Source organism: Mixophyes fleayi, chromosome 5 (assembly GCF_038048845.1).
Source record: "Mixophyes fleayi isolate aMixFle1 chromosome 5, aMixFle1.hap1, whole genome shotgun sequence".
In the NCBI taxonomy this organism is placed as follows: Eukaryota; Metazoa; Chordata; class Amphibia; order Anura; family Limnodynastidae; genus Mixophyes; species Mixophyes fleayi.
In genome coordinates, this window is record NC_134406.1 from 172,834,576 (window position 1) to 172,860,913 (window position 26,338).

Sequence of the window (26,338 nt, forward strand, 5' to 3'; positions counted from 1 at the left end):
GGACCTGTGTGTTTTCTTTCAACCTTGCGAAATATGTAGTTATAATTAAACCTCGATGCTTCAGGAAACATATGTGGATAGCATCTGAGACAGATGTTTTATCAATTTTAATCTTGTTTATTTGCTATTGCACTTCCTCCTATGTTCCACCATTCACATTGAATAGAGTGCTTGGGTTTTCACTTCATAACATATTTTTAGTGTCATTTTATAGTTTGTAAACACCAGAGATTTCACTGCCTATTCATCTACTACCATCGTGGGATTAGATCACACAGTGTAATGCTATGAAGGTTAACTATGCAGATCCAGTTCCATACATCTGAAATTCCTCTTTTCCTGCTGAGTGAATAAATGTTCTACTCTACTGCTTAAAACATGAATTCACTTATATTACATCCATTGGATTCTATGTTGCAGCTAAAATCCCGCCTGGTGTTGTTTATGATCCAGATGACATGTCAACTGGTGGTACTTGTTATGTAGTTGATTTCAAGCCTTGTGGTACCTGTGATTGCGTTTACCTAGTACTTGATGGTGCTTACAATCAAGTTGACTTCAAGCCTAACTGTGCGTGTGGTCAGTTTGACTTTAAATGAGAAGGAACTATAGTCCATATAATTTCACATTAGTGGTGCCTGTAATACTTTTGACTTAATACATTTTTGTGTTTGTTATCTATGTTTTTGCACATTCTTCCCACGAAGATTGATACATAAACAACACATTATTAAACATTTTATACAAACAGCATAAATATTTTATCAACATACATGATGTTTTAACATCTGCAGAAGCTGATGTGGATACATATTTTAATTTCTCCCTGTGATTCATTAGGAATGTCATTGCAGGTCTGCTGGGAATACAGTGTTCATAATCTTCACAAAGGGAAGTGTAGTGATAGAGGCAGCCAGTTTCATATTTGGAAGATTTACGTTATGTTCTAGTGTGATATGTGTAAGCCAACTAAGAGCAGCTGTTTAGCGCAAACAAGGATACAGTTCTTGACATGTCACATTTAGTTAAGTACTTAAACAATATTTCACTTTCTTTGATGCTCCTAGGAATTTTGCATAAATTTAAAGCTGTTGTTTGGCAAAATTGTTGTCCAGGAATGCATGGTCCTTAAACAGCAAAGTAGTTCTCAAGACAAATGAATATGAGATGGGAGATTGTTATTTGGAGTGAACCTTACTCAGTGGATGTGCAATCACACTAATTGTCATCTAGGGGGTTATTTGTCAATTTTATGTTGGCTGAAAATAAAGTTGATGCTAAAAATTTCACCAGACTTTTCAAAGGGAAAGATTCCACAGAACAGTGTTTAGAAATACTTTTCATTTTAATAGATATTCATAATGACAATAATTTATGAGTAAAGAGACTGCATCCAGCTCAGTGTACTAAAAATACTAATCTACTGTTTCCACCACATCCATAACTCTGTATTTTTTTTCAATATTTATTTAGACACATAGCAGTAAGCATTCCACATCCAAACACTAAAGCACACCAACTACCCTGATTTAGCTGGAAGTCATTAAATCTTGGACTGGTGTTGTGTTGACCCCACGTATAACCAGATATGCTAGTGTCGGACTGGCCCACCGAGGAAATCCCAAAATTGTGTACAGCGGGTGCAGGGTGGCATATGCAGGGCACAGTGCCAGGGTTGTGCAGGGCTACACAACTCTAGGCACTGCTCTTCCTGGTGGCTGGTCCCTCCCCTGGTACCAGCCACCTCATTGTAGGTGCCTCTTCTTCCCTCCACCTCTCTTCCTTGTCTCCTCCTTTCACTCCCTTCAGGAGACTCGCTGGAAGCTGTCTCCCATGCCATTCTACAGCTAAGGTAAGTGCGATTATTAATATACTGGTGTGCATGTAAAGAGTAAAGATATTGTGGGGACTAGTGTATTTATAGGGTTAACATACTGTGGGCACTAATTCAGTGAGGAGTTTATTCTGGCACATATAGATCTTTAAAGCTCTAATGTAAAATAAAAAAAGATAGAATAGTGTTACACTGTGTGATAAGTGAATTTCTTTTGAAAAAAGTTCTTAGTGGGATATGTGATTCATTCACAAAGCAATGTTGGTCAAAGGGTCATTGTCTTGTGTAAACTGAGTAAAGGCAGATAATAAGGTAACCTAGGGAGGTTAAGCGGTGGTTTTCAGAGAGTGCTTGAAGGTTTGAAGACTTATTGTGTGAGGGAGGGAATTCCACAAAGTGGGTACAGCCTGATAAAAGTCCTGTAACCAGGAATTGGAGCAGGTAATGACTGCAGATGAGAGACACAGATCTTGTATAGAACAGAGGTGTCGAGCTGGGAGATATTTTGAGACAAGTGAGGAGATATATGTTGGTGCAGTTCTGTTGATGTTAGTAGATGTTAGTTGTATGTTAGTAGAAGTATTTTATATTGGATTCTGAAAAACAGGCAACCAAGAGACTGACAGGCAACCAAGAGAGTGAATCAACAGAGGAAGAATGATTTGCAAGTAAAAAAAAATTTTTTTTATTATTGCACATATTTAGGAGAGGCGGGTGGCAACCTCCTTCTTTGCAGCAGCTGTATTAGAATTATCTTCTGATTTATATTGCACAAATTACAACACCTTTATTGTTGTTTTAGCGCCATTTTCGAAGGGTTCATTTACTTTTTTATTTCTTCAAAATCAGTTTACCTGCTGCAAGCAAAATAGATTCTTGAGGTGAGCGTCTGAAGAGTAAGGAGGGAATAACAATAGTCAATGCGGGTGATGAGTGCATGAATTAAAGTTTTTGCAGTGTCTTGTGTGAAATATGTGTGTATTCTGGATACATTTTTAGATGTATGTAACATGATTTAGAAATAAAGTCGATGTGGGGAAAAAAGGATAGGTGTGAGTCGAGGATCACACCAAGGCAGCGAGCTTGTGGGGTGGGATTTATTATCATGTTGTCAACAGAAATATAAATGTCGGTAACTTCTGTTGGTAGGTGGGAATATTATTATCTTTGCAGAGAGACAGTCAGTAACGCGGGACAACACAGATGGCGAGAAATCAAGAGAAGATAGAAGAATGGGGTATCATCTACAAAGGAGCTTATTAGTTTTCCAAGAGAAGTGGTATAGATAGAGCAAAGGACCAAGGACTGAGCCTTGTGGTACTCCAACTGATAAAGGAAATGAAGCAGAGGTGTATTCAGAGAGACTAACACTGAAAAAGAGATTAGATTGGTAGGATGAGAACCAGGATAGGACAGTGTCTTGAAGACCTAGGGATTAAAGGCACAGGGTGCGGAGGTAACAAACTATAAAAATAGGGAGCTGAGGTAATAATAAAGATACTGTGGTTCTGCGGTAACAGACAGTAAAGACACAGGTCCCAATATAGTAATACACAGTAGACCAAGGGGATTGAGGTAACAGAGAATAAGTCACGACTAGGGGTACTGAGGTAACAGAATAAAGACAAATGGTGGCTAGGTTAACAGGTAAGAGATAAGATTATAAATGGTGATGATGATGATGATTAAATATTAGACATTCAAGAAATAGGGGAATGAGGTCAAAGAAAATAATGACACAAGGGCTCTAAGGACAATAAGGTGGCTGGTAAACAGAGTAAAAACACAATAAAGACACAAGGTGGGGAGTTAACAGAGATTAAAGACAAAAAGGATCAGGCTACACCCAATCAAGAGACTGGGGACTCAATGCAGAGATAATAAAGATATAGGGTACTGAGTTAAGAGAGATGAAATACAATGGGGCTTAGGGTACAGGCAATAAAGGCACAGGGGACTATGGGAACAACTGAAAAAAGAGAGAATACTACCCACATCATTGTCTTCATTCTCTTATGTGTTGTTATTGGCACTGCAATCACAATTATTTTCTTCTTTAAAGAGAGAGAGTTATATTCTTCATCGTGTTCTGTACAAAGAAACTCATTATTACACTTCACTACTCTTCATTATTAGTCTCATCATAATAGTTGATGCAATAACTGCTAGCAATAAATACTGCTACCTCATCTTTTATATCTCAGAGAATGAGTTTATGCTTAGAGTTCACATTCGTCAGGCTCTAGTTTTTTTCATTTTATCTATGCTGTCTGTATGAGAATTTATTAATTTCAATCTGTGAACCTGAAGGTTTAACTGAGAGTATTGCCCTCTTTAAGTCCACACCCCAACCAATGATTATAGCAAAGAGTTTGACTTTTGACATGATAGTTTTCTAGACAACTTTTCTAGTTTCTAGTTTAGGCTTGAGAAAAACAGTTGAAAGTATTGTCATTGTGAACCTGCCAATTCACCAATGCTACTTTTCCTACATTGATCATTTATCATTGTCATTGTACTGTATGTCATTCCATTTCATGGTTACATTGATATCAACCACTACACCCTTAACAGAGATTGAAGCTTTTAAAGTTTGCCTACTGTTTACCATGTTTATTTGGCCTTTTAATAATAATAATAATAATAATAATAATAATAATAATAATAATAATATATAATAATTATTATTATTATTATTATTATTATATATTATTATTATTATTATTATTATTATACTTAGTCTTTATTTATATGGCGCCACAAAGTTTCTGCAGTGCTGTACAATAATTACAATACAAACAATAGACCATACAGGGAAAACAGTACAGAACAATAAACAAGTAATACCTTAACTCCAGAAGCTCTAGGAATAGCTATTATTGTGAATTTGGAGCAGAAGAGTTGGCATAGAGACAGGAGGGAAGATGGCCCTGCTCGTAAGAGCTTAAATCCTAATAATTGTGCTATGGAGCTTATCCCCCTTTTCTCGTGTGAGTAAGTGGGAGTTATCACCAGTCTTTTATTAGATGTTGGGCAGACGATTCCAGGATCAACCCATGATAGACTTTGCCAAGATCTGCAACTCTGCAGAGAGAACACAACCTGGATGGAGAAATGGAAAAATTTGTGACATTACCGTAAACTTTAGATTTACTAACCCTCTCCAGTCCATTGAGTTAAAAAGTGGCTTAGGGGCGATAGATAGATAGATAAATAGATAGATAGAAGTGTGGATATACTTCAAGCACCTGTTGCTTAACCTTGAATCTATAATGGTCTGACTGTTACAGTGTATCAGGTGTCTCCATTCGTCTGAGATGACATGAACTCAAAGCAGGAAAGAAGAAAGCAGACTGCCTCTGCCCTCCCCCTTTGTATGTGTATGTATATGAATATACACCAATCAGCAACAACATTAACTATTGGTGTATATCTGTCGCGTGTGTGTGTGTGTGTGTGTGTGTGTGTGCGTGTACAGAGGAAGAACTAGCGAGCTGTGGGCCCTGGTGCAGGTAGGAGGGGAGGAGGGAACTGGGCCCCCGACCCTCTGCATCTGCCATGTAGCAGGCCCCATTATCTCCATGGGCCCCGGTCAGGGCCACCATCAGAAATCATGGGGCCCAGTACAAATGACGCGGGCCGGGCACCCCCCACCCGATGAGCGCCCCCCCCCTCCCCCCAAACAGAACAATCTGAAAAAAAAATCTTTAAAATATACTTACAGTTTGAGATGTTGCAGCTGCTTCTCGCTGCTCCCTCTTCTTTTGCGGCGACGGGAACAGTGATGTGACGTCAGGTCACACCACACAATCAGTGAGAAGGGAAGATCACATGATTGCAGGGGCGGAGCAATGATTCCCCTGCGATCATGATTGGCAGCTGCCTGGCTGTCACAGGCAGATCACATGATCGTAGGGGAATGATTCCTCCACCCCTGCGATCGCATTCTGCTGCCTGGCTGTCACGCTGACAGCCAGGCCGAAGACAGCAACAGACAGCAGCGGAGAGCAGCGCAAACCAGCGGAGACGCAGTGGAGACCAACGGAGACTGGAAGACACCGGGCGCCCTGGTAAGTTTGTGTTGCGCTGCCGCCGGGCCCCCTGGTGAGCCCGGGCCCAGTACAACAGAACCCCGCGTACCCCCCTGATGGCGGCCCGGGCCCCGGTGCACTGCGCCTGCTGCACCAATGGTAGTTCCGCCACTGTACATGTATGTATGTGCATATCTCTCCCCTTGTGTGTGTGTGTGTGCAGGGCCGCCGAGAGGGGGGGGGAGCGGGTACAGTTTACCCGGGCCCGGCCATGCCAGGGGGCCCGGGCCGGGCCCTCGCTGCTAATTAAATTTATTTTTATTTTTTTATTATTTTTCTCTGTTGCGCTATTTTTTTTAAAACTTTTTTTATTTTTTTTTCCCCCGGGGGGGGGGGGGGGGGGGGGTTTGGGGGTTCATGGGAGCTGGAAGAATATAAAAATAAAAAATACTCACGTGATCGCGCGGCGCCGTGTCCCTCCTCTCCTCCATTCACACTGACTGCTGGGCGTGACGTCATCAAGTCACGCCTGTCAGTCAGTGAGGAGGAGCGCCGCAGCCAGCAGGAAGAAAGAAGACAGAAGAGGAGACAGAAGAGCAGAAAAGAAAAGAAAGAAGTTGACAAAAGGTAAGTAAAGAAACGGAGAGGCAAGGGGAGGAAAACAGGGAGGGACAGTACTATAAAGAAAGGGGACAGAGAAACAGAGGAGGAAAAAAAGGAGAGAGCCACAGAGTAATAAAAAAAAAAGTGGGAGAGAGGAACAGAGGAGGAAAAAAAGGAGAGAGCCACAGGGGAATAAAAAAAAATTGGGGAGAGAGGAACAGAGGAGGGAAAAAAAGTGGGAGAGAGGAACAGAGGAGGAAAAAAAAGTGGGAGAGAGGAACAGAGGAGGAAAAAAAAGTGGGAGAGAGGAACAGAGGAGGAAAAAAAGGAGAGAGCCACAGGGGAATAAAAAAAAATTGGGGAGAGAGGAACAGAGGAGGGAAAAAAAGTGGGAGAGAGGAACAGAGGAGGAAAAAAAAGTGGGAGAGAGGAACAGAGGAGGAAAAAAAGGAGAGAGCCACAGGGGAATAAAAAAAAATTGGGGAGAGAGGAACAGAGGAGGGAAAAAAAGTGGGAGAGAGGAACAGAGGAGGAAAAAAAAGTGGGAGAGAGGAACAGAGGAGGAAAAAAAGGAGAGAGCCACAGGGGAATAAAAAAAAATTGGGGAGAGATGAACAGAGGAGGGAAAAAAAGTGGGAGAGAGGAACAGAGGAGGAAAAAAAAGTGGGAGAGAGGAACAGAGGAGGAAAAAAAAGTGGGAGAGAGGAACAGAGGAGGAAAAGAAGGAGAGAGCCACAGGGGAATAAAAAAAAATTGGGGAGAGAGGAACAGAGGAGGGAAAAAAAGTGGGAGAGAGGAACAGAGGAGGAAAAAAAAGTGGGAGAGAGGAACAGAGGAGGAAAAAAAGGAGAGAGCCACAGGGGAATAAAAAAAAATTGGGGAGAGAGGAACAGAGGAGGGAAAAAAAGTGGGAGAGAGGAACAGAGGAGGAAAAAAAGGAAAGAGCCACAGAGGAATAAAAAAAATTGGGGAGAGAGGAACAGAGGAGGGAAAAAAAGTGGGAGAGAGGAACAGAGGAGGGAAAAAAAGTGGGAGAGAGGAACAGAGGAGGAAAAAAAAGTGGGAGAGAGGAACAGAGGAGGAAAAAAAAGTGGGAGAGAGGAACAGAGGAGGAAAAAAGTGGGAGAGAGGAACAGAGGAATAAAAAAAGTGGGAGAGAGGCACAAAGTAAAAAAGAAGGGGGAAAAGCAGCATGGAGGTCGCAGTGTGAGCATAAGGGGGTACAGTGTAGTTGTGATGAAGGGGCACAGTATTGTGTGTGTGATGGCACAGGGGGCTTGTTGCAATGTAGTGTGTGTGAGGTAGGTGGCGGCTAATTAATGGGCGCTATTTTGTTTGTAGGGTGATGGTGAGGCAATTTAATAGTAGGGACTATTAATTTAAGATGGGGTGGTTTGGGGGCTATTGAATCTTGGGGTGAGTTTAGGGAGAATGAGGTCTATTTATTAAATGTGACTATGAATTATTTAATGGCAGTGATGGTTGCGGAATATAGGTATTGCTGGGGCTGTTTGCAGGAAGTGAAATAGGTTTATTTATTAAATGTAAATAGTATTATTTTAATGTTGGGGCTGGAGGAAGGCCTAATTATTAATCGTGGGTGCTATTGATTTAACGCCGGGGCTGGCTGTAATTTTCTAAATGTAGCCATTTTTTTTTCAAAATAGGTCCTTCAACATTTCTGGATCCGGACAAGCCACAACTAAAGAAAGCAGCAGCCACAGGTGGAGAAAGTGAGAAGAACAGGTAGGAGAGAGCAGCACAGTGTGTGAAATGTTGTGATTCTAGTAGGGACAATACCAATTTTTGGTGAATGTTGTGCCCAATGTAAGGTGTAGGCCAAGACTGAACTGTTTGTGTACACACTGCATTGTTTGTATACTACACTGTGGTGGTAGATGTCCTGAAAGTCAGGAGTGCTTGAACATATGTGACGCTCCGGCGAATTGAGAGCCTAGTGGTTTTTATGTTAGCCACGCCCCAATGGCACGTTTGCCACGCCCCAAAATGCATGACCACACCTCCCAAAATTTTTGCACCGCCGTTTGGCTAGCTACGCCCCTGAATGCATGACCATACTTTTAAATTTTTTTGCGCCGCCGTAAGGCGGCGCAAAAAAATTTTGGGGCTTATTTGACTATGAGGGGGGCCCCATGAATTTGTTGTACCCGGGCCCTGAATTCTTCTTGGCAGCCCTGTGTGTGTGTGTATGTGTGTAGGTATATATGTGGATAGAGTGATATTTCTCTCCCTTTCACTCTTTCCTTTTGTATGTGTGTGTCTCTCTCTCCCTCTTGTGTTGATGTGTCTCTGAATTGTGTGTGTCTGTCTCTACGCTCCAATCACCCCCTCTTGACATCAGCAAATATGAAAGCACAATTAAACATTAAATTTTTAATTCACTTATGTGTATGTTATATTTGACGTTTTTACATTTATGCTAAATGCAGTATTCTTATTCTGCATGAGTGGAAAGCTGCACAATAACACATCTCTTGTTCTGTATGGTGGCTGTATCTGTCAGTATGCATTGCCATAACCAAAGTATTGCTTATCCTGTTGTATGGTATAAATGTAATTTTCAGATAGAACATGGGGACAATTTATAACGGGCATAGTGCTGCATGAAATGGTTGACATAGACTATATTGTGACACAATATTTATCAAGCCATGCAGACATGGCTGTTTCCGCATAGTTTAGGCAAGTATTAGTATTGGGGCTATTTATTATTAGCCAGTGATATCTCCTGCATTAGGCAAACTACCGCAGAAGACCTGAGTCCCTTTTATTGCCAATGGAGACTGAGGTCTGGACCCATTTTCCAAGATCCAAAAAGCTTCACTTTTCAGAGCTTGTCCCCGATAGCTAGCGCCATCTGGAGCTGGCATTAGCTGTTCTCCCTGGCGAGAAGGGATCAGAGTCATCACCAGGACAGCCTATTATCTGATGCACTGTCCCAGCATGAAACTTCTTCCCTTATTCCTGCGAAAAGCAGTGATAGGAGATGTTAACTTACATGAAAAGTTTGCAGTGGGTCATAAATAGACCATGTATCCTGCCAATTAAAGTCATGGGAGCAGTTGTCCCAGTGGTCTTGTAGAACTAATCCTCCATCATCTGCTCTTGACTCTCCCTCTACAGCAGTGATAGGCAACCTGATACACTTCATGGGCTGCATGGGGCAGCCATCACCCTTAATCTCAGTGATAAGTTAAAATAATACATTTAAAGAGACACATATCTGTAATAATATATCATCAGGCATGTAATGAAAGATAAATAAGTGTTTCAAGCTATCACAAACAAATATGACATCAAAACAGGAACGAGTTGTGGGCCGCAAGTGAAGGCCCATAGGGCTGCCTAGTGCTCATTGCTGCTATACAGTGACAAAATTACAGCTTTCTCAGCTGCATTCCACCTGCCTCTTAACCAGGACTTGATATACGCCTTTCCATTTACACAATACTTCTCGTTCATTCATAGCCCATTTGCTAACCCATCTCACAGGTTTACCTCTTAATTTAAACATGACTTAAATGGCTAGTCCAGACCCTACTCTTACAATTTGCATTGCCACTTGCAATTTCACAATCAATACAAAGATTCCTTTTCAGTAATTGAAAGGTAACTTCTCTTTCCTTATACTTTGTTTGCCTAAACAAGAGCCAGTACACATTTTCACACTAACCTCTGATGGAACTGATTCTATAAAAATCCTATTTTGACACTTGACTTCCACCATTCATAATCTAATGATAATAAATTTGGCAGCTGATATATATTTTAATTCCTAAATCTGCTCTCCATCCGCAAAGCTAAAACTGGAACCCAGTGCAGCCCCATAAACTACTGTAAACCACTACTAATGTTTATTTCTTCCTGTACTTCTCTACTTCAATCTGAAGAATAGTCTCCAGATCAGGTCACTCTCTCATTCTTTCTCTCCACCATAATCATATATAAATAATGCTTCCCTTATTTCTAATTTGAGATTATTTATAGACATGGTGAAATGCGCATAAAAGTGCTTTAACTAATGAAATGTAACTTTTCCAACAATTTTTAAAAACTAACATCTCATTGTTTTCTATGTGTTGCACTGTTATTAATTAAATCCTGTAGTGAATCGTAATGGCTGTTTTGATTCTGCACAATGGTTTCCCCCATTACAAGTCTATCTGGATCTCAAGCTTACAGCATCTGTCTGCATTTTCTGGAGTTTAGCTTATCTACACATTCCTTTGTGCTACAATTAATTATACGTTGCTATATTATGATATCCTATTATAGTATAGCTATTATAACTTAATTGACTATTGAACATTGACAATGTCTCTCCCCAACCAAACATAATCATTCTGCTGGTATTTTTAATAGGTAATTTAATTGTCAGCTATTTTTACAGCTCACCCAATTACATTATGGTCACATATTCTTATTAAGATGCAAAGTGTTACTAACACTGCTTTGTTGCTTGGAATCAATGATGATGATGATTTTACACCTTACTTATACTAGGAACACCTATTGAGGGCTATAATACATGGCTGCCCTTCAACATTTTCTTATTTTATTTATCATTTTTCTAATTTGGGTACACACACAATTAATATTCAGATAAAACTTAAAATTGCACATATAACATAATTTTTTCCACACTAGATCTGTGAATGCATGAAATTACCTTCAATTAAAATGAGATTATAAAGTCCCTTCTCTAGAGCCTTTGAAGTAGCATAGATGGAACGTTTTTGCGGATTAGATATTTTTTTTATTAACATGTTTAATTAACGTTCCATTGAAGTGATGTTGATGCATAGCAATTGTTTTAACACCTGGTTAATTGCAAGCTTTGAACTTCAGCCAAAATATGGGAAGATATAATTAAAATGGGGGTAGGTTAGGTTTCTCCTGTCAACTTATTTCTGTTATCCCTCAAGAGCTGTCTAACTAAGTGAGCTTTACATTAGCTTGGATCAGAGGTGTGACATAGCTTTGATTATGTGAATTGAGTTGTGCTTTCTACTTCAGTCTTAATTCACACCTTAAGGCTCTTCCACATTGTGCATTCTACTGCAGACATATGTGAGAGTTCATAAATCAGTTGCCCTGGTGATTTAGTATTGTTATGACTACCTGCATTCTCAATACATATTACATATATTACCTATATTGAATGCTTTCAAATCCCATACAAAATAACTTATGTGAATTAACCCTAAATTATTTATAACTTCACTTTTTTATAAACTAAATTATAACCATAATTCATGTGTTGCAGCAAAAAAGAGCTCTTATTATGCAGGCTTGTGTTATCGCTGACACAAATGTGGAATTTTCAGCTAGCAGTTTGCATTGACTCATGTGGGGTACCGAATTTAATGAGCCCCACAGAACACACCAGGGACATCCTGCAAGGAAATATCAGACTTCTCTGTGGAATGCCCACCGCTCATACCCTACTATATAGCAGCTAATAATCTAAACAGAGTTTATCATCTTCCCTCCTCCCAAAGTCACCATGTCCCCTCAAATTTCCATCAATAAAACTGCAATTTCTTCAGTCTCTGCTGCCTTATTGTTACACTTGACTCTGTCATCTGCTTTATTATTCATATCCAGTCTCTCTCCCAGTCCTGTCACCCCCATCTTAGAAATATTACCAGAATATGTCCTTTTCTTTCCCACAATGCTACCAAATCTCTTATCCTCTCTCTCATCTTCCCCCACCTTGACAACTGCATCCTCCACCTATCTATCATTCCCATCACCCATCAATCCCTGTTTCAATCCATCTTAAATGCCATAGCAAGACTGAACTTCCTCTCTTGCCACTCCTCATCTGCCGAACCACTTTCCAAATCCCTGCACTGGCTTCCCGTGTTTCCAGAATCCAATTCAAATTACTCACCGTCAGGATTGGAAACAGGGGCTGGATTAAAAACAATGACAGACTCTAGTGTTGCAATTCATCTAAAGCTGCTTCAAAAAGTTGGTTTTTATGACATTACTCTACCATCAATGCTTCTCAGGTGCTTAGAATTACATTAGTGCTGAGAGGGCTGATTTATCCACTGCTAGGATTGGTCACTGCTGGATTACAAGGCAGTCTGCACAATTGACTCACTTCCTGTTATAGCATTTGCACACATTGATAAATGCATCAGTTTGAAGTCTGCTCATGTTTGACCTTGCTTGTCCTGACTATTCTGTATCTGCCGTCTGCCCTGACTGTGGTTTGTGACCCCGGTGATTCTGTAAGCCGCCTGCCCGGTTTTTTGGATTATTTCAGACTTTTCTTGCGCTTTACACTTCTTTTTCCTTTATTTATCTGATATTTTCCTTGTCTACATAGCGATATAGTTTACACTATTCTATTTGTATGCCCCAGCCCTGAATATAAGCCTATAATATTGCACACAAGACCTGGGGGCAACTGAGTACTGGTGAGCACATAGCTCTCTATGCGAAATAAGGGCTGCTGCTATAGGTGAAGAATGGCTGAACTTGTATCAGTTTATGTGGGAAGCTGATGACATTCATTACACTCCAAGAGGTATATTTACTAAACTGCGGGTTTGAAAAAGTGGAGATGTTGCTTATATCAACCAATCAGATTTGTCTTATCATTTATTTAGTACATTCTACAAAATGAGAATCTAATTGGTTGCTATAGGCACCATCTCCACTTTTTCAAACCCACAGTTTAGTAAATATACCACCAAGTCTATCCCTCTGATCGCTCCCCAGTTACTATAGGCAGGGAACTTATCACAAAATCCCGCGATCAGAGGATAATTACTGCCGACCTCACTATACTTGTGGCAATTGTCTGCTATTTGCAGTGTCAGTTTCTCATTATAATTGAGACAGTTATCCTTAGCGCTCCATATTACTATTTGGCTAAGGATTTTGGCACTACTTATAGATCATATTTTTGGAGGTCTTTCCTTACATCCAGACCATTTCGATGCAGGAGCACACCTGCTTTATTACAGGTCTATTATGACCATAGCGGCACTTTAAACTTATTCAAGTTTTTTGTGCATATAGCTGAGTGTTGTCAATTGAGTGTAGGAGCTCTTGCAAACATAGTTTGCATTTTAAAACCTGTATTGTATCACTGTATGTTACATATTTGTTCTTTTATTTCGCTTATTTTTCTACCCTCATTTTAATGTATATTAATAAAGGTTAAAAATTTTAAAATGATCTCTATGGAGTGCCCCAATTACACCCCTTCTCTCTATTCTATTTGTACAATTGATATTGTGTAGGGTGCACCCCCTGGTTCGATATATTTTTATATCCCAGGTCGGTTATTCAACATTTATTCACTATTGGAGGAGACAACATAGTAACATAGTAACATAGTTGATGAGGTTGAAAAAAGACACCAGTCCATCAAGTTCAACCTATTTTGGATCTCCTGCGATCCTGCACTTATATTTGAAATTAATCCAGAGTAGGCAACCGCCCATCTGTTTCAATTTTGAAAATCCCCCCAGACTCAATATTGCAATCCAATTTTTACCCTATATCCACTACTATCCTTTATTTTAAATTAACGGTCGTATCCCTGGATACACCTTTCCGCTAAAAATTTGTCTAACCCTTTCTTAAACATATCTATTGAATCTGCCATCACAACCTTCCCTGGCAATGAATTCCATATCTTGACTGCCCTTACTGTAAAGAACCCCTTCCTTTGCTGGTTGTGAAATTTCCTCTCCTCTAACCTTAGGGGATGACCACGAGTCCTGTGTATGGTCCTTGGGGTAAAAAGTTCCCATGAAAGCTCTCTGTATTGACCCCTAATGTATTTGTACATAGTAATCATATCTCCCCTTAGGCGCCTCTTTTCTAAAGTAAACATGCCTAAACTGGCTAACCTTTCCTCATAACTTAATGACTCCATACCCTTTATCAATTTTGTCGCCCTTCTCTGAACCCTTTCTAGTTCCAAATTATCTTTTTTATAGAGTGGTGCCCAGAACTGTACTGCATATTCAAGATGAGGTCTTACCAATGATTTATACAGTGGCAAAATTACACTGTCTTCCCTTGCATCTATGCCCCTTTTTATGCATGCCAATACTTTGTTTGCCCTTGCAGCTGCTGCTTGACATTGAGCACTATTGCTAAGTCTACTGTCTACGAGCACTCCCAAATCCTTTTCCATTATAGATTCTCCCAAATTAATTCCATTTAATTTATAGATTGCGTTCTTGTTTTTGATCCCTGAATGCATAACCTTACATTTATCTGTGTTAAACCTCATATTCCATTTAGCCGCCCAATCCTCCAGTTTATTTAAGTCCCTCTGTAGAGAAGCTACATCTTGCTCTGATTTTATTACCTTACAGAGTTTAGTGTCATCTGCAAAAATAGAAACTTTACTCTCTAAACCATCACCAAGGTCATTAATAAATATATTAAAAAGGAGTGGTCCCAGCACGGAACTTTGAGGAACTCCACTTAAGACCTTTGACCAATTAGAAAATGTTCCATTTATCACAACTCTCTGTTCCCTATTCTCTAACCAGTTTTCGATCCAAGTACAAATTTTGATTTCTAGACCCAGTTCCCTTATTTTGTAAACCAACCTCTTGTGTGGCACTGTATCAAAGGCCTTTGCAAAATCTAAGTAGACCACATCTACTGTCCTGCCCATGTCTAAGTTCCCACTAACTTCCTCGTAGAAACTAATTAGATTAGTTTGACATGACCTATCCCTCACAAATCCATGTTGATTCCCACTAATAATTTTATTGCGTACCAAGTAATGCTGAATACTGTCCCTTAAAATACCTTCCAGTAGTTTCCCCACTATTGATGTCAGGCTTACAGGTCTATAATTCTCTGGATGTGATCTCGTCCCCTTTTTAAACAACGGCACCACATCTGCTATTCGCCAATCCCTTGGTACTGAGCCTGATGAGATTGAATCTCTGAAAATTAAGAATAGCGGTCTAGCTATTTCCGAGTTTAATTCCATAAGGACCCTTGGGTGTATGCCATCTGGACCTGGAGCTTTATTTATCTTAATATTCTTCAGTCGCCTTTGGACTTCTTCCTCTGACAACCAAGTATTAATTAATGGCATGGTTTCATTTCCATTTTTATGTATTACTCCTGCCATTTGTTCCTCTCTGGTAAATACTGAAGAAAAGAACGTGTTTAATATCTCTGCTTTTTCCTTAGTATCATTTATCAATTCACCCATCTCACTTCTTAGTGGTCCTATATTATCTTTTTTAATCCTTTTGCCATTTATATACTTAAAAAACTTTTTGGGGTTTGTCTTACTTTCTTTTGCAACGTGCCTTTCATTTTCTAATTTAGCCAATCTAATTTCCTTTTTGCATGTTTTATTACATTCCTTGTACCTATGGAAGGACTCCTCTGACCCTTCAGACTTAAACAATTTAAATGCACGCTTCTTCCTTTGCATTTCTTCCCTTACCTTTTTATTTAGCCACATTGGTTTAGACTTAATTCTTTTACATTTATTTCCCATAGGAATGAACTTATACGTGTATGTTTGCAACAACATTTTAAAGACAGCCCACATTTCTTCCGTATTTTTTCCTTCAAAGGCTTTGTCCCAGTCTATGCTCTTTATAGACTCCTTTAGCATATTAAAATTTGCCTTTTTAAAGTTTAAAGTCCTAGTTGATCCCTTATACTGTTGTTTCTGGAAACTAATTTCAAATGAGACCATATTATGATCACTGTTTCCCAAGTGCTCCTTTACTTGAATATTTGATATTACGTCTACATTGTTTGTTATTACTAGGTCCAGTATAGTCCGGTTCCTAGTTGGTTCCTCAACTAATTGGGACATGTAATGGTCTTTTAGCGTGCTCAGAAACCTATTTCCCCTAGCTGTACCGCAGGTCTCAGTACTCCAATCAATGTCCGGATAATTAAAATCCCCCATAATTAAAATTTGACCTAGCTGATAGATTACATTTTTATATATCTTGTGCGGTGGTAAACCCTCTTTTGTTCATACCACCAAGTCTCTTGACCTTAGAAATAGTTATTTGGATTCTTAGAGATAACAGTTTGTTAGGAAAAAGTGTGCTCTTAGAAATATTCATTTATGAAATCATGGATTGAATCCTGCCAGTAGGAGGTCAGTCTGATTTCTTCATAGGTATGGTGTAGTTCCAGTTTGTTGGACGGAAATAAGACTTCTCAATGTGACTTCTCTATGGTAAACATCAAAGGTAAACATCAAAGTCCAGAGCCTGATTGCATCTTTGCCTTTTGCTTCAATTGTATTTGTCAGGGTGGCTAAGAATGTTTCTTCCATTTCTGCTCCAATAGAAAGTATTGCTCCATAACAATAAAGCAGACTGTCCATGTTACCTGTACAACTGGACAGCTGATTCCCTTGTTAGGTGATGTTAACAACGTGGGTTTGTCCTTGCACACTGTTGCACACTAGCCATGTTGTGAGTTAAATGAGACTGACAAATCTAGTTCTGTGACAGTCAAGTGTTAGCGATGTTCTGCTAGAAAAACAGTTTGTGTGAGATGTGGCTGCAGCGGAACTTGTAAAATATGTAAATTAATGAAAGAATAGGACATAAGTCCTCCAGCTAACGCGTTTTGTTCTTGTATTAATGTGGACTTTACTACTACTTTATTACATACAAATAAGGAATAAGAGTCATGCATGGCAAGTTTTAGAACACTTTATTTTCACTTTTTCACATTTATATTTCACTGCTTTTTAGAATCAAACTTTTTATCTTTTACTAATAAAAGCTATGTTTTATTCTAATTACTTGGTACATGTTGGGACAGAGTCACTGGAAGGAGGCTAAATAGGAGAGGTATGTGTCCCAGGCTTCCTGTATTGTGTACTTTAAAACCAGCGAGAATGTAGATGTGTGGGGAAAGCTTCCACCAGAGTGTTTCCATGTGGTAACAAACCATGGTAAGGGTCCCTGGTGTTATGTATGGAGAAAGATAAGGGTGGGCACCATACATAAGGCAAAGTCCTGGTCTTCTGGTCTGCCAGTTTCAAAAGAGACTGATCGAGAGATGCACCTGTGAGGTGCCTGTGAAAAAAAGCAGCTAAAAAAGCCATTCAGGGTCTCAGACTTGGTGAGGAGGTGAGTTGCCTCCTGAGACACTCTGCTGTGGTGAGCAATAATATATTAACTGTGTGTTTGGACACAAGGTCCAACACCAGAGAGAGGGTCTTGCTGAGATGTATTAGCTAGTAGCCAGACAGCTAGGATTTTATTTATGTTTTGTTTTATTTGCAAGCTGGTAAATAAACTAGCTGTGGCTGTTATACTGAAACCTCTGGACTCGTGTGGTTTACTGCTGCTGTTCACCAAGAAGACCTATTCCCCTGATTATACTACAATGTGTATTTCAAATAAAGAGACCCAATACTACACAGTGCACCTTTTAGATCCAGTTCTTTTTTCTCTTTTTTTTTAGTTTACTTCTGACTATTTGGTTACTGGATGGTAGCACCTCAATAAAAGAATGATCGCAACATATACCTAGAAATGTTGAGAATATGATACCGATAAAATGTATAAAGAGATGTGTAGTTGGTGTGTCTAATTAGTGCAACAACGTCCTTTTTTTGCTAAATTAATGTGGACTTTGTCAGTAATGTTTGGAATTATCTTATTTATAGGGACTATAATTGAGCTCACTAAGTAACTGCTTACATTTTTAGGTTATATTTAATTTATTTTGTTTTATTATTTTGTTTTGCTTTTTTTGACAATCTGTTTTCATACTTAGATACAGACAAATATCATTTATAGTTAAGTTAGTTTAAGTTAATCAGAATGAATTACTATACATTGCCCTGGTTTCTGTAGCTATACCAATATAAGGATTTGTTTAACTCTTCATATCCACAAATGTGCAGATACCAGTGGGACATTTATTTTGATAAGAGGAATTATGATCATAGGATGTTTTTCGCTGAATTTAAAATTGGATTAGGTGCCTCTCTTTTATGAAATGGCATCTGTAGCTATAATCAGTAGAGTACATCAGGGAGAGGATTGATCCAATGAAATATTCCAATTGCCATTTTTGTAGTTAGGAGGAAATGATCCCCCCATTTCGGAGGTTATTTGGCAGCTGCCTAATTGGGAGTTTTGCTTTGCCTTCCTCTGGGTCACTTGAATTTATGAAATGTTGAATTTGATGGACCAATGTCTTTTTTAACCTTACTAATTATGTAACTAGGTAGTATACTGTGCAGACCACATTCTATTCTGTCTAGTATACTGTGAAAACTTCATTCTCTGGTATCTAGTACACAATGTATATCCTATTCCATCCTTCCTAGCAGGCTGTGCAGATCTGCATTTTGGGGGGTAATGTTATGCAGATACTTAGTCTCTGCTGGCTAGTACACTATACAGATCTTATCTGATGGCTGTGCAGATACCATTCTCTGGAGGCTAGTGAGTAGGGTAGACAAAACACATGGGCAGACATTCTCTAGTGGTTAGTATATTGGGCGTCCTGCCATTCTCTAAAGGATAGTATACTGTGCTCACTCAAATTCTCTGTTGACTAGTATACTTTGCATAGCTCATTATCTGCTGGCTAGTATACAGTATAAACACCAACACTTTTGTTGATAGTATACTGTGCATACCCCTTTTCTCTAGTGGCTAATATAATAGGCAGACTCCTAGGATCCTGTGGCTAGTACACTGGGTGGACACCGTCTCTCTCATGTTTACCTCTGCTCAACCTTCTCATGTTTAGCGCTGGGTGCTGTCATCAACATGCATCAGCTCATTGTTTAGAGTAGATCCGCTCTATTAGCAGGAGCGCCTTGATGTGGCAGGTGGCTTATCGTTTATTTACAAATATGTGTAACTGCATTTTATGTACAAATAGAATAGCAGCCTTCTTACTGGATCGCAGCTGTGAGCTGGGGATTTTTCTGTGTGTCTCTTTTCTAAATAACCTTTCCAGCACCTGGTGTGAATTTATAAATTGAGCAACTTCAAGTTTCTATATACAAGAGTAAATATGACATGTAAACTATAATAGGGCTCAGTACTCATTATACAGTAGCTGTTTGTTTCATATTTATTTGTGTGTGTATCATGTTTTCTATGCACATATGTGGAGTGTATTGTGGAAGGTTTTATTGATATTATTCAAATAGTCCTAATGTACATGACCACAATACATACAAGTTTAGCTCCTCATTTAAAGTTAGGAGTAAATCCAGCATGAAGATGGAATTTTCCTTTGTGGCAAAAACCATGTTGTGCTACAGGTTAACAAATTTAAAAAGTGTGGCTAGAGTTAGAATTGGGAAAAGAAGTGTTCTAGCTCAACTCTAAATCACTATGTTAACTTAAAGCTGCCGAATATTTGTGTGCTACATGCAAAGCAAGCATTTTCCCTGTATGAAAAAACTGCAATTGCACCTTTTACATTAAAACATGTTTTGTCCTGGCACAAATTTGCACCATTTGCTCCTAACTGTAAATAAGGCACAATATGTTCACAAGACTGCATACTAAAATTACTTTGTCTTGTTCTAATAACAGGGAGTCTGATTTTTTTCTGCTGGATACCCAGACAGTTTGGGCTTCTGAAGAAGGATGGCTGGAGTTTGACATCACTGCAACAAGCAATTTATGGGTAATGAATCCACAACACAATCTTGGACTACAGCTCAGTGTGGAAACCAGAGATGGTAAGTAATGGTTAGATTATTCAGACTCCACTGAGGCTCTTCCCAACACCCATGGGCTAGGGGTACAAGGGTCATGAGGAATATCTGGATCCCTGGAGTAACCTCAGTGGTCCAAGTATAATGGTAGAGGGTCCCTAAGTATAAGAAATTAAATAATAACACACACATTTGTAAAATAAAGTTTCAGTAAATAAAAGCTTCCCCAACCCTTGTTCATCAATTTATTAATTAAAAATATATTTTTATTGGTAATACAATGGATTCTTTACATTTACTTCAATCGATTCTTCTCAATTAACAATTCACAGGAAATGTTCTCATTGTAATTCAACTGGATCCTCTTAATTTGTAATTAAATGGGAGTTTCGTGATTTGTAATAAATGTGAAAATGTTCTTCTTGTAATGCAGGGGAAATCTCCACAGAAATAAGAATAAAAATACATAGGGGATGAAGTAATCTACTCTGATAGGAGCCCTGCACAGAATAACTGTGAACTGAATTGACCAGTATACCTTCTAGCTCCCTAGCTGGCACTTAGTGATTTCCAGGAACTCCCTGCTCTGCTTTGGTCACATTCATATCAATGGCTCATTCACTACAATGGCCTATTAACTTCAGTTTAGTTTCTACATGTAGTACACAACCCAATTGGAATAAGTGGGCCATTGGAATGAATAACCGTGTCTTAACCGCTCTTGTTACTTCCAGTGAGTATGTACCCAGTGTGTTACCGTAGAGATTTTTCAAGTGTTGTTAAGAACTTTGAACATACTAAACAGTAACAAGCAGCATCCAAAAAAACACATCCCTATGAAAATGCATGACAATGAGTAATAGATATGAACTCATAAAATAAAATAGAATTGGTTTTATATTTACATGCCTTTTCATGCTTTGCACATAAGTTGCAAGTTCAAATCAGGTATAGCACTTAAATTCCAGTAGGGAAGCACTGCATAAGTTGGCACTTAGAATATTATTGTTTTTGTATGTTTATATTACCAAAACTTCTACAACTATTAAAATGTCTGTATTTCTGTTTATTTGTGTTATGTATGTTTTTATAGTATGCTTTGCACCTTGGGATACTGACTGTCATTTGTGAAATATGTTGACACAGTCTCAATTTCAGGTCTATTTACTATTGTTCACCAATAACAGATTTTCTGTCGCTGCTTATCGCAGCGATAAAAAACAGTTATTGATTTAATTTACTAACAAAAAAAACAATGGAGCAGCCTAATGATATTCAGATGCACGAAGATACTGGCTGCATATAATAAAATAAAAATGAATTATTTTGCAGCCATTCTAAATAGATTATCCTCTGTGATGGTGAATGTGTGAAAGGAAGATTGCTGGGATGCCTGTAAATTCCTTTGTTGGAGAAGCGTAGTAAATCTTTTCGCCGGCGGGAACTGCAGTTTATAATAAGTCCTTGAAAGGGAGAAGTCCTATCTCAGACGAACACTTGTTTTCGCCAGTTATAGGACTTTTCTCTACATAGTGAACAGGCCCTCTTATCTGTAAGTGATAGTCAGAAATCTAGTATTAATTATTATGTATTGTTAAAAACTAGTCATATGCAAATAGTAGGTACATGTCAAAACAGTATTTCTCTACCTTATGCATGCCTACCAACTGTCCCTATTTTGTCGGGATGTCCAAAGTTCATGGTCCACAAAAGGGGTGTGGCTCAATGGGAAAGTGGGTGGGTTGTGACCAAATCTGGCCATTTGTGGGTGGAGTTAGGGCATAACAGGAGAGTTTGCTGCGTCTACACCTCAGTATTGTTTGTTTCTGCCTCTCCTCTCTGCAAAGCTTCTTTTCCCCTACAGAATCCTCTTCAGATTCCTCACCCTCACATACAAATCCCTCTCCAGCTCCTCTGCACTCTTCATCTCCAACTTCATGTCCATACATACTCCCTCTCGCCCTCTCCGAACGGCAACAACCATCACCTCTCCTCCCTTCTGGTAACCACGTCTCACGCCCACATCCAAAATTTCTCCCATGTTGTCCCCCAATGATCTCCCTTGTTCTATCAGACTATACCCTAGCCTAAAAAGATTCAAACGTTCCCTTAAAATACACCTGTTCATTAAAGCCTACCATTCCACTGTTTAGCTACTCCCCTGCTTATCTTTCCTCTTCATATGCCTATTCACTAACACAAAATATACCTCACCCTCATTCATACTACTCTTTGTGTAACCCACTCTTCTTATGGCCCTTCAAATCTGATTTCTAGGTCCCTTACACTGAACCATCCCTATGTGTTAACCTGTTTGTCAAACCCCTCCCCATTCGATTATAAGCTCTCACGTGCAGGGCGCTCTTCCCTCCTGTCCTCCCCCTCTCATTACCTTGCTTTTTGCACGCCATCTATAGTTTGCACTTCCTCCCTGATATGCCACATCTCTATTGCCTTCACAATCACTGGCTCTCATCCTGTTAGTTACACCCACAGTCCTGGGCACAGGTTTAGCTTGCTCTGATTCATTCCCCCTCATATCCTTCTTCCCTTTTTTAGTTATTGTATTTTAGGATACCCCTTGTACCTCAGAGCTGTGAATTGTACTGAAATGTGTTTATTATATTGTCCTGTAATGTCATAGTGTAATGTACTGTTGTGATGTATGCTCTCTGTATTTGTGATGCCATATAAATTAAGAATAATAATAATATGTTTGTGACATAAGATGGGAAGCAAGAACTACACACAGGTCCACTAAATTCATAAGACGTCCCTGTTCCACCAATAGGACAATTCAGTATGTAACCCCCTGTGTCGGTGTGTTGTGTTAGGTAGTGCACCTCCCTTTCCAGCCTTGGCTAGCTCCTGGTGTGGATGTCAGGGCCGCCATCAGGGGGGTACGGCCAGTACTGCTGTGAGGGGCCCGGACAGACTTCTCTGTCTGTCCAGACTCCCTGGACTGTCCGGGCCCCGCAGTCACCGACCGTGCCTCCCCTTTTTTTATACTTACCTTCTTAGCTCTGCCTCCCAGACTCTGATAGGCTGGGAGCGTGGGGCGCAGTGACGTCATCACCGTGTGCCACACTCCCAATGTATCAGTGACTGGGAGGCAGAGCTGCAGCATCGCAGAGGAGAAGGTAAGTAAATAAGCTATTATTTTTTTTGAGGGGGGGGGAGAGGGAGAGCCCGGGGGACCTGGGGAACCATAACTGTGGAGGGAGGGGGAGAGGGAGAACCCAGGGGACCATAACTGTGGGGGGAGAGGGAGAGTCTAGGGGACCATAACTGGAGGGAGGGGGGAGCTGGAGAGCCTAGGGGACCTGATCTGTGGAGAGAGAGGGGTGAAGAGTGGGACCTTAATTGTGGAATGGGCATTGAGGGGGGACCTTAATTGTGGAAGGTGGGAGGGAGAGGGGGACCTAATATGTGGAAGGGGGACCTTAATTGTGGAAGGGGGGTTGAGGGGGACCTTAATTGTGGAAGGGGGGACCTTAATTGTGGAAGGGGGGTTGAGGGGGACCTTAATTGTGGAAGGGGGGTTGAGGGGGACCTTAATTGTGGAAGGGGGGGTTGAGGGAGACCTTAATTGTTGAAGGGGGAGGGAGAGGTGGACCTTAATTGTTGAAGGGGGACCTTAATTGTGGAAGGGGGGTTGAGGGGGACCTTAACTGTGAAAGGGGGGAGGGAGAGGGGGACCTTAACTGTGATTGGGGGGGCAGAGGGGGACCTTATCTGTGATTGGGGGGCAGAGGGGGACCTTAACTGTGGGGGGAGACAGGGACCTTAACTGGGGGGGGGGGGTGGAGGGGGACATTAACCGTGGGGGGGGGGAGGGGGACGTTAACCATGGTGGGGGGAGAGGGGGACATTAACTGTAGGGGGCAAGAGGGGGACATCAACTGTGGGGGGGAAGAGGGGAACATTAACTGTGGGGGGAAGAGGGGGACATTTACTGTGGGGGGGAGAGGGGAACATTTACTTTGGGGGGAGGGAAACATTTACTGTGATGAGGGAATGGGGGGGAATGTACTGTGATGATAGGGCGCATGTAGGGTGAAGATGGAGGGGGGCACATGTATGGGGAGGGGAGGCCCTGCCAGATTAATTAGTACTGGACCAAGGTGGGGGGCCCACCAGAGTAATTAGTACTGGGCCCTACAGTTTCTGATGGCAGCCCTGGTGGATGTAGATGACCAGAGGCACATGCAGGTTATTTTTACAGAGTCTCTGTGAAGATGTTGGGACACAGGTCATGTACTTTGGTGGTGCAGTGCAATCAGATGTTTCAATAATTTGGGCGCCAAACCATCTCTATATTGCAATATATAACATCTTTATTTACACTCCTCTTCACTCCAGCACATTGTTAAACTGTTGCAGTGATAAGTAAATATATACAGTTCCTATATATTCCTCCTGCACAATGGTCAAATAGACAGAATATTAATGGGGAGGTTACATGTAACCTGGTATGTTTGTAGCTCACATATCTCTCTCCTGTAAGAGGCACATAAATCAGTCTAATTGGCATCCGGCCATGAACCCTCTACCGGGGTGCGGTGAATATATCCAGGGCCTCTCTCCCCCATTTACTCATACAATTGCTCCTTTGTGGCAGCTGCCACACACTCACCCTCTCTGTATGTCACTCATCCATGCCTCTCCTCTCCTGGCAAGCTCTTATAGGCACTTCACTGCACAGACTCCCCTACTCCTTTCTCCTTTATTCAATTGTGGGGTCTCTCCCCCTCTTGTGCTGGTACTCCCAACCAGGATATGGTGCTTCAACTTGGGTACCCCTAATGGTGGGGATACCACTGCATCAAAGCCTTTCTCTATGGCCTTTTATTACTGCCCCCTCTTCACTGGCCGAAGACCTGGGACCACCCTCCTACATTCTGGGTCCTGGCTAGCAAGATGTCTCCCACCAACTGTCAACTGTCACACTCCCAACTGCCATACATGTTCTGATTAGAGATGTTCACTGACCCCCGTGTCCTGATTTGGTTTTGAATCTGGATTAACTTCGTGTTTTGGTTTTGGCAAAACCGCCCTTACATCTTTTGGTTTTGGTTTTGGATCCCTATTTTTTTCTAAATCCCTATTTTTTTTGCTGAAATCACATAATTTTAGCTTTTTTTCCCCCCTACATTATTATTAACCTCAATAACACTCATTTCAAGTCATTTGCAGTCAATTTTGACCACCTCACAGGTCACAATATTATTTTAATACACTTTCAAACAAAGACTGCAGCAATTCTTGCCAGTGATAAGAAGAAGGCCATTGTCATGCCTGGGCATAAAACCAAAAAATTCACCTCTTATATGTGGAATTATTTTTACACAAATCCTGACAACAGTTGTCTAGCCATTTGTAACATTGTAAAGCCACAGTTAGTAGAGGTAGGGACCTTAACCATCTAGGATCCTCATCCATTTTACGCCATATGAAGCGAGTTCATGGAAAGCTTTTGTGAAAATCAGAAACTTATGCTAAAAAATAACAACACGCAGTCCAGCATCATCTACCTCCCTTCTCTCAGCTAGATCCCAGAACCTGCAAGCTACACCCCCAACACCTTCATCATCAATATCCTCAGTAGTCATTGGAGTAAGTCCTGCATCCAAGTTTCTAAGGTGAGATGACTCCTCCCCTATCCAGGACTTCTCAGAAGAATCCTTGAGGGTTTGGCCCAATGCTGCTGCTCCTGCTGCTGGGGGGTGGATCTTCAACCCAGAAGCAGACCAAGAAAAAGACTACTAGTAGTTTACAACAATTAACTGTTAAACAATCCTTTGCAAGAGGAAGCAAGTATGAAAGCTGCCACCCAGTCACAAAGCGGATCACAGACGCCATGGCCACTATGCTAGTGTTAGATCTGCTTTCAATATCCACTATTAATGCAGCTGGTTTTAGACAGTTACTTGAGGTCTTCTGTCCCCGTTACCAAATTCCATCACAGCACCATTTTATTAGAAATTCTATTCCTCACTTCTACTCACTTCTACTTTGTAAAAATATAATTATTGGGCTACAAAATGCCATTCTACCCACTGTACACTTAACCACAGATATGTGTACCAGCAATACTGGGCAAAGTAAAGATTATATGATTGTGACAGCCCACTGGGTTGGTGATTCGCCTTCACCAGCAGTGACAGAAGC

General features: G+C 40.5%; 1 protein-coding gene across 1 annotated transcript in view; it reads left to right on the forward strand.

Annotated features, from left to right (window-relative positions):
• Positions 1–26,338, forward strand: part of BMP6 (bone morphogenetic protein 6) — a 201,007-nt gene that overhangs the window by 129,206 nt on the left and 45,463 nt on the right. The window contains exon 3 of the mRNA XM_075213041.1: positions 20,043–20,191. Within this exon, the coding sequence (XP_075069142.1) occupies positions 20,043–20,191 (149 nt within the window). The remainder of the gene's footprint in view (positions 1–20,042; positions 20,192–26,338) is intronic.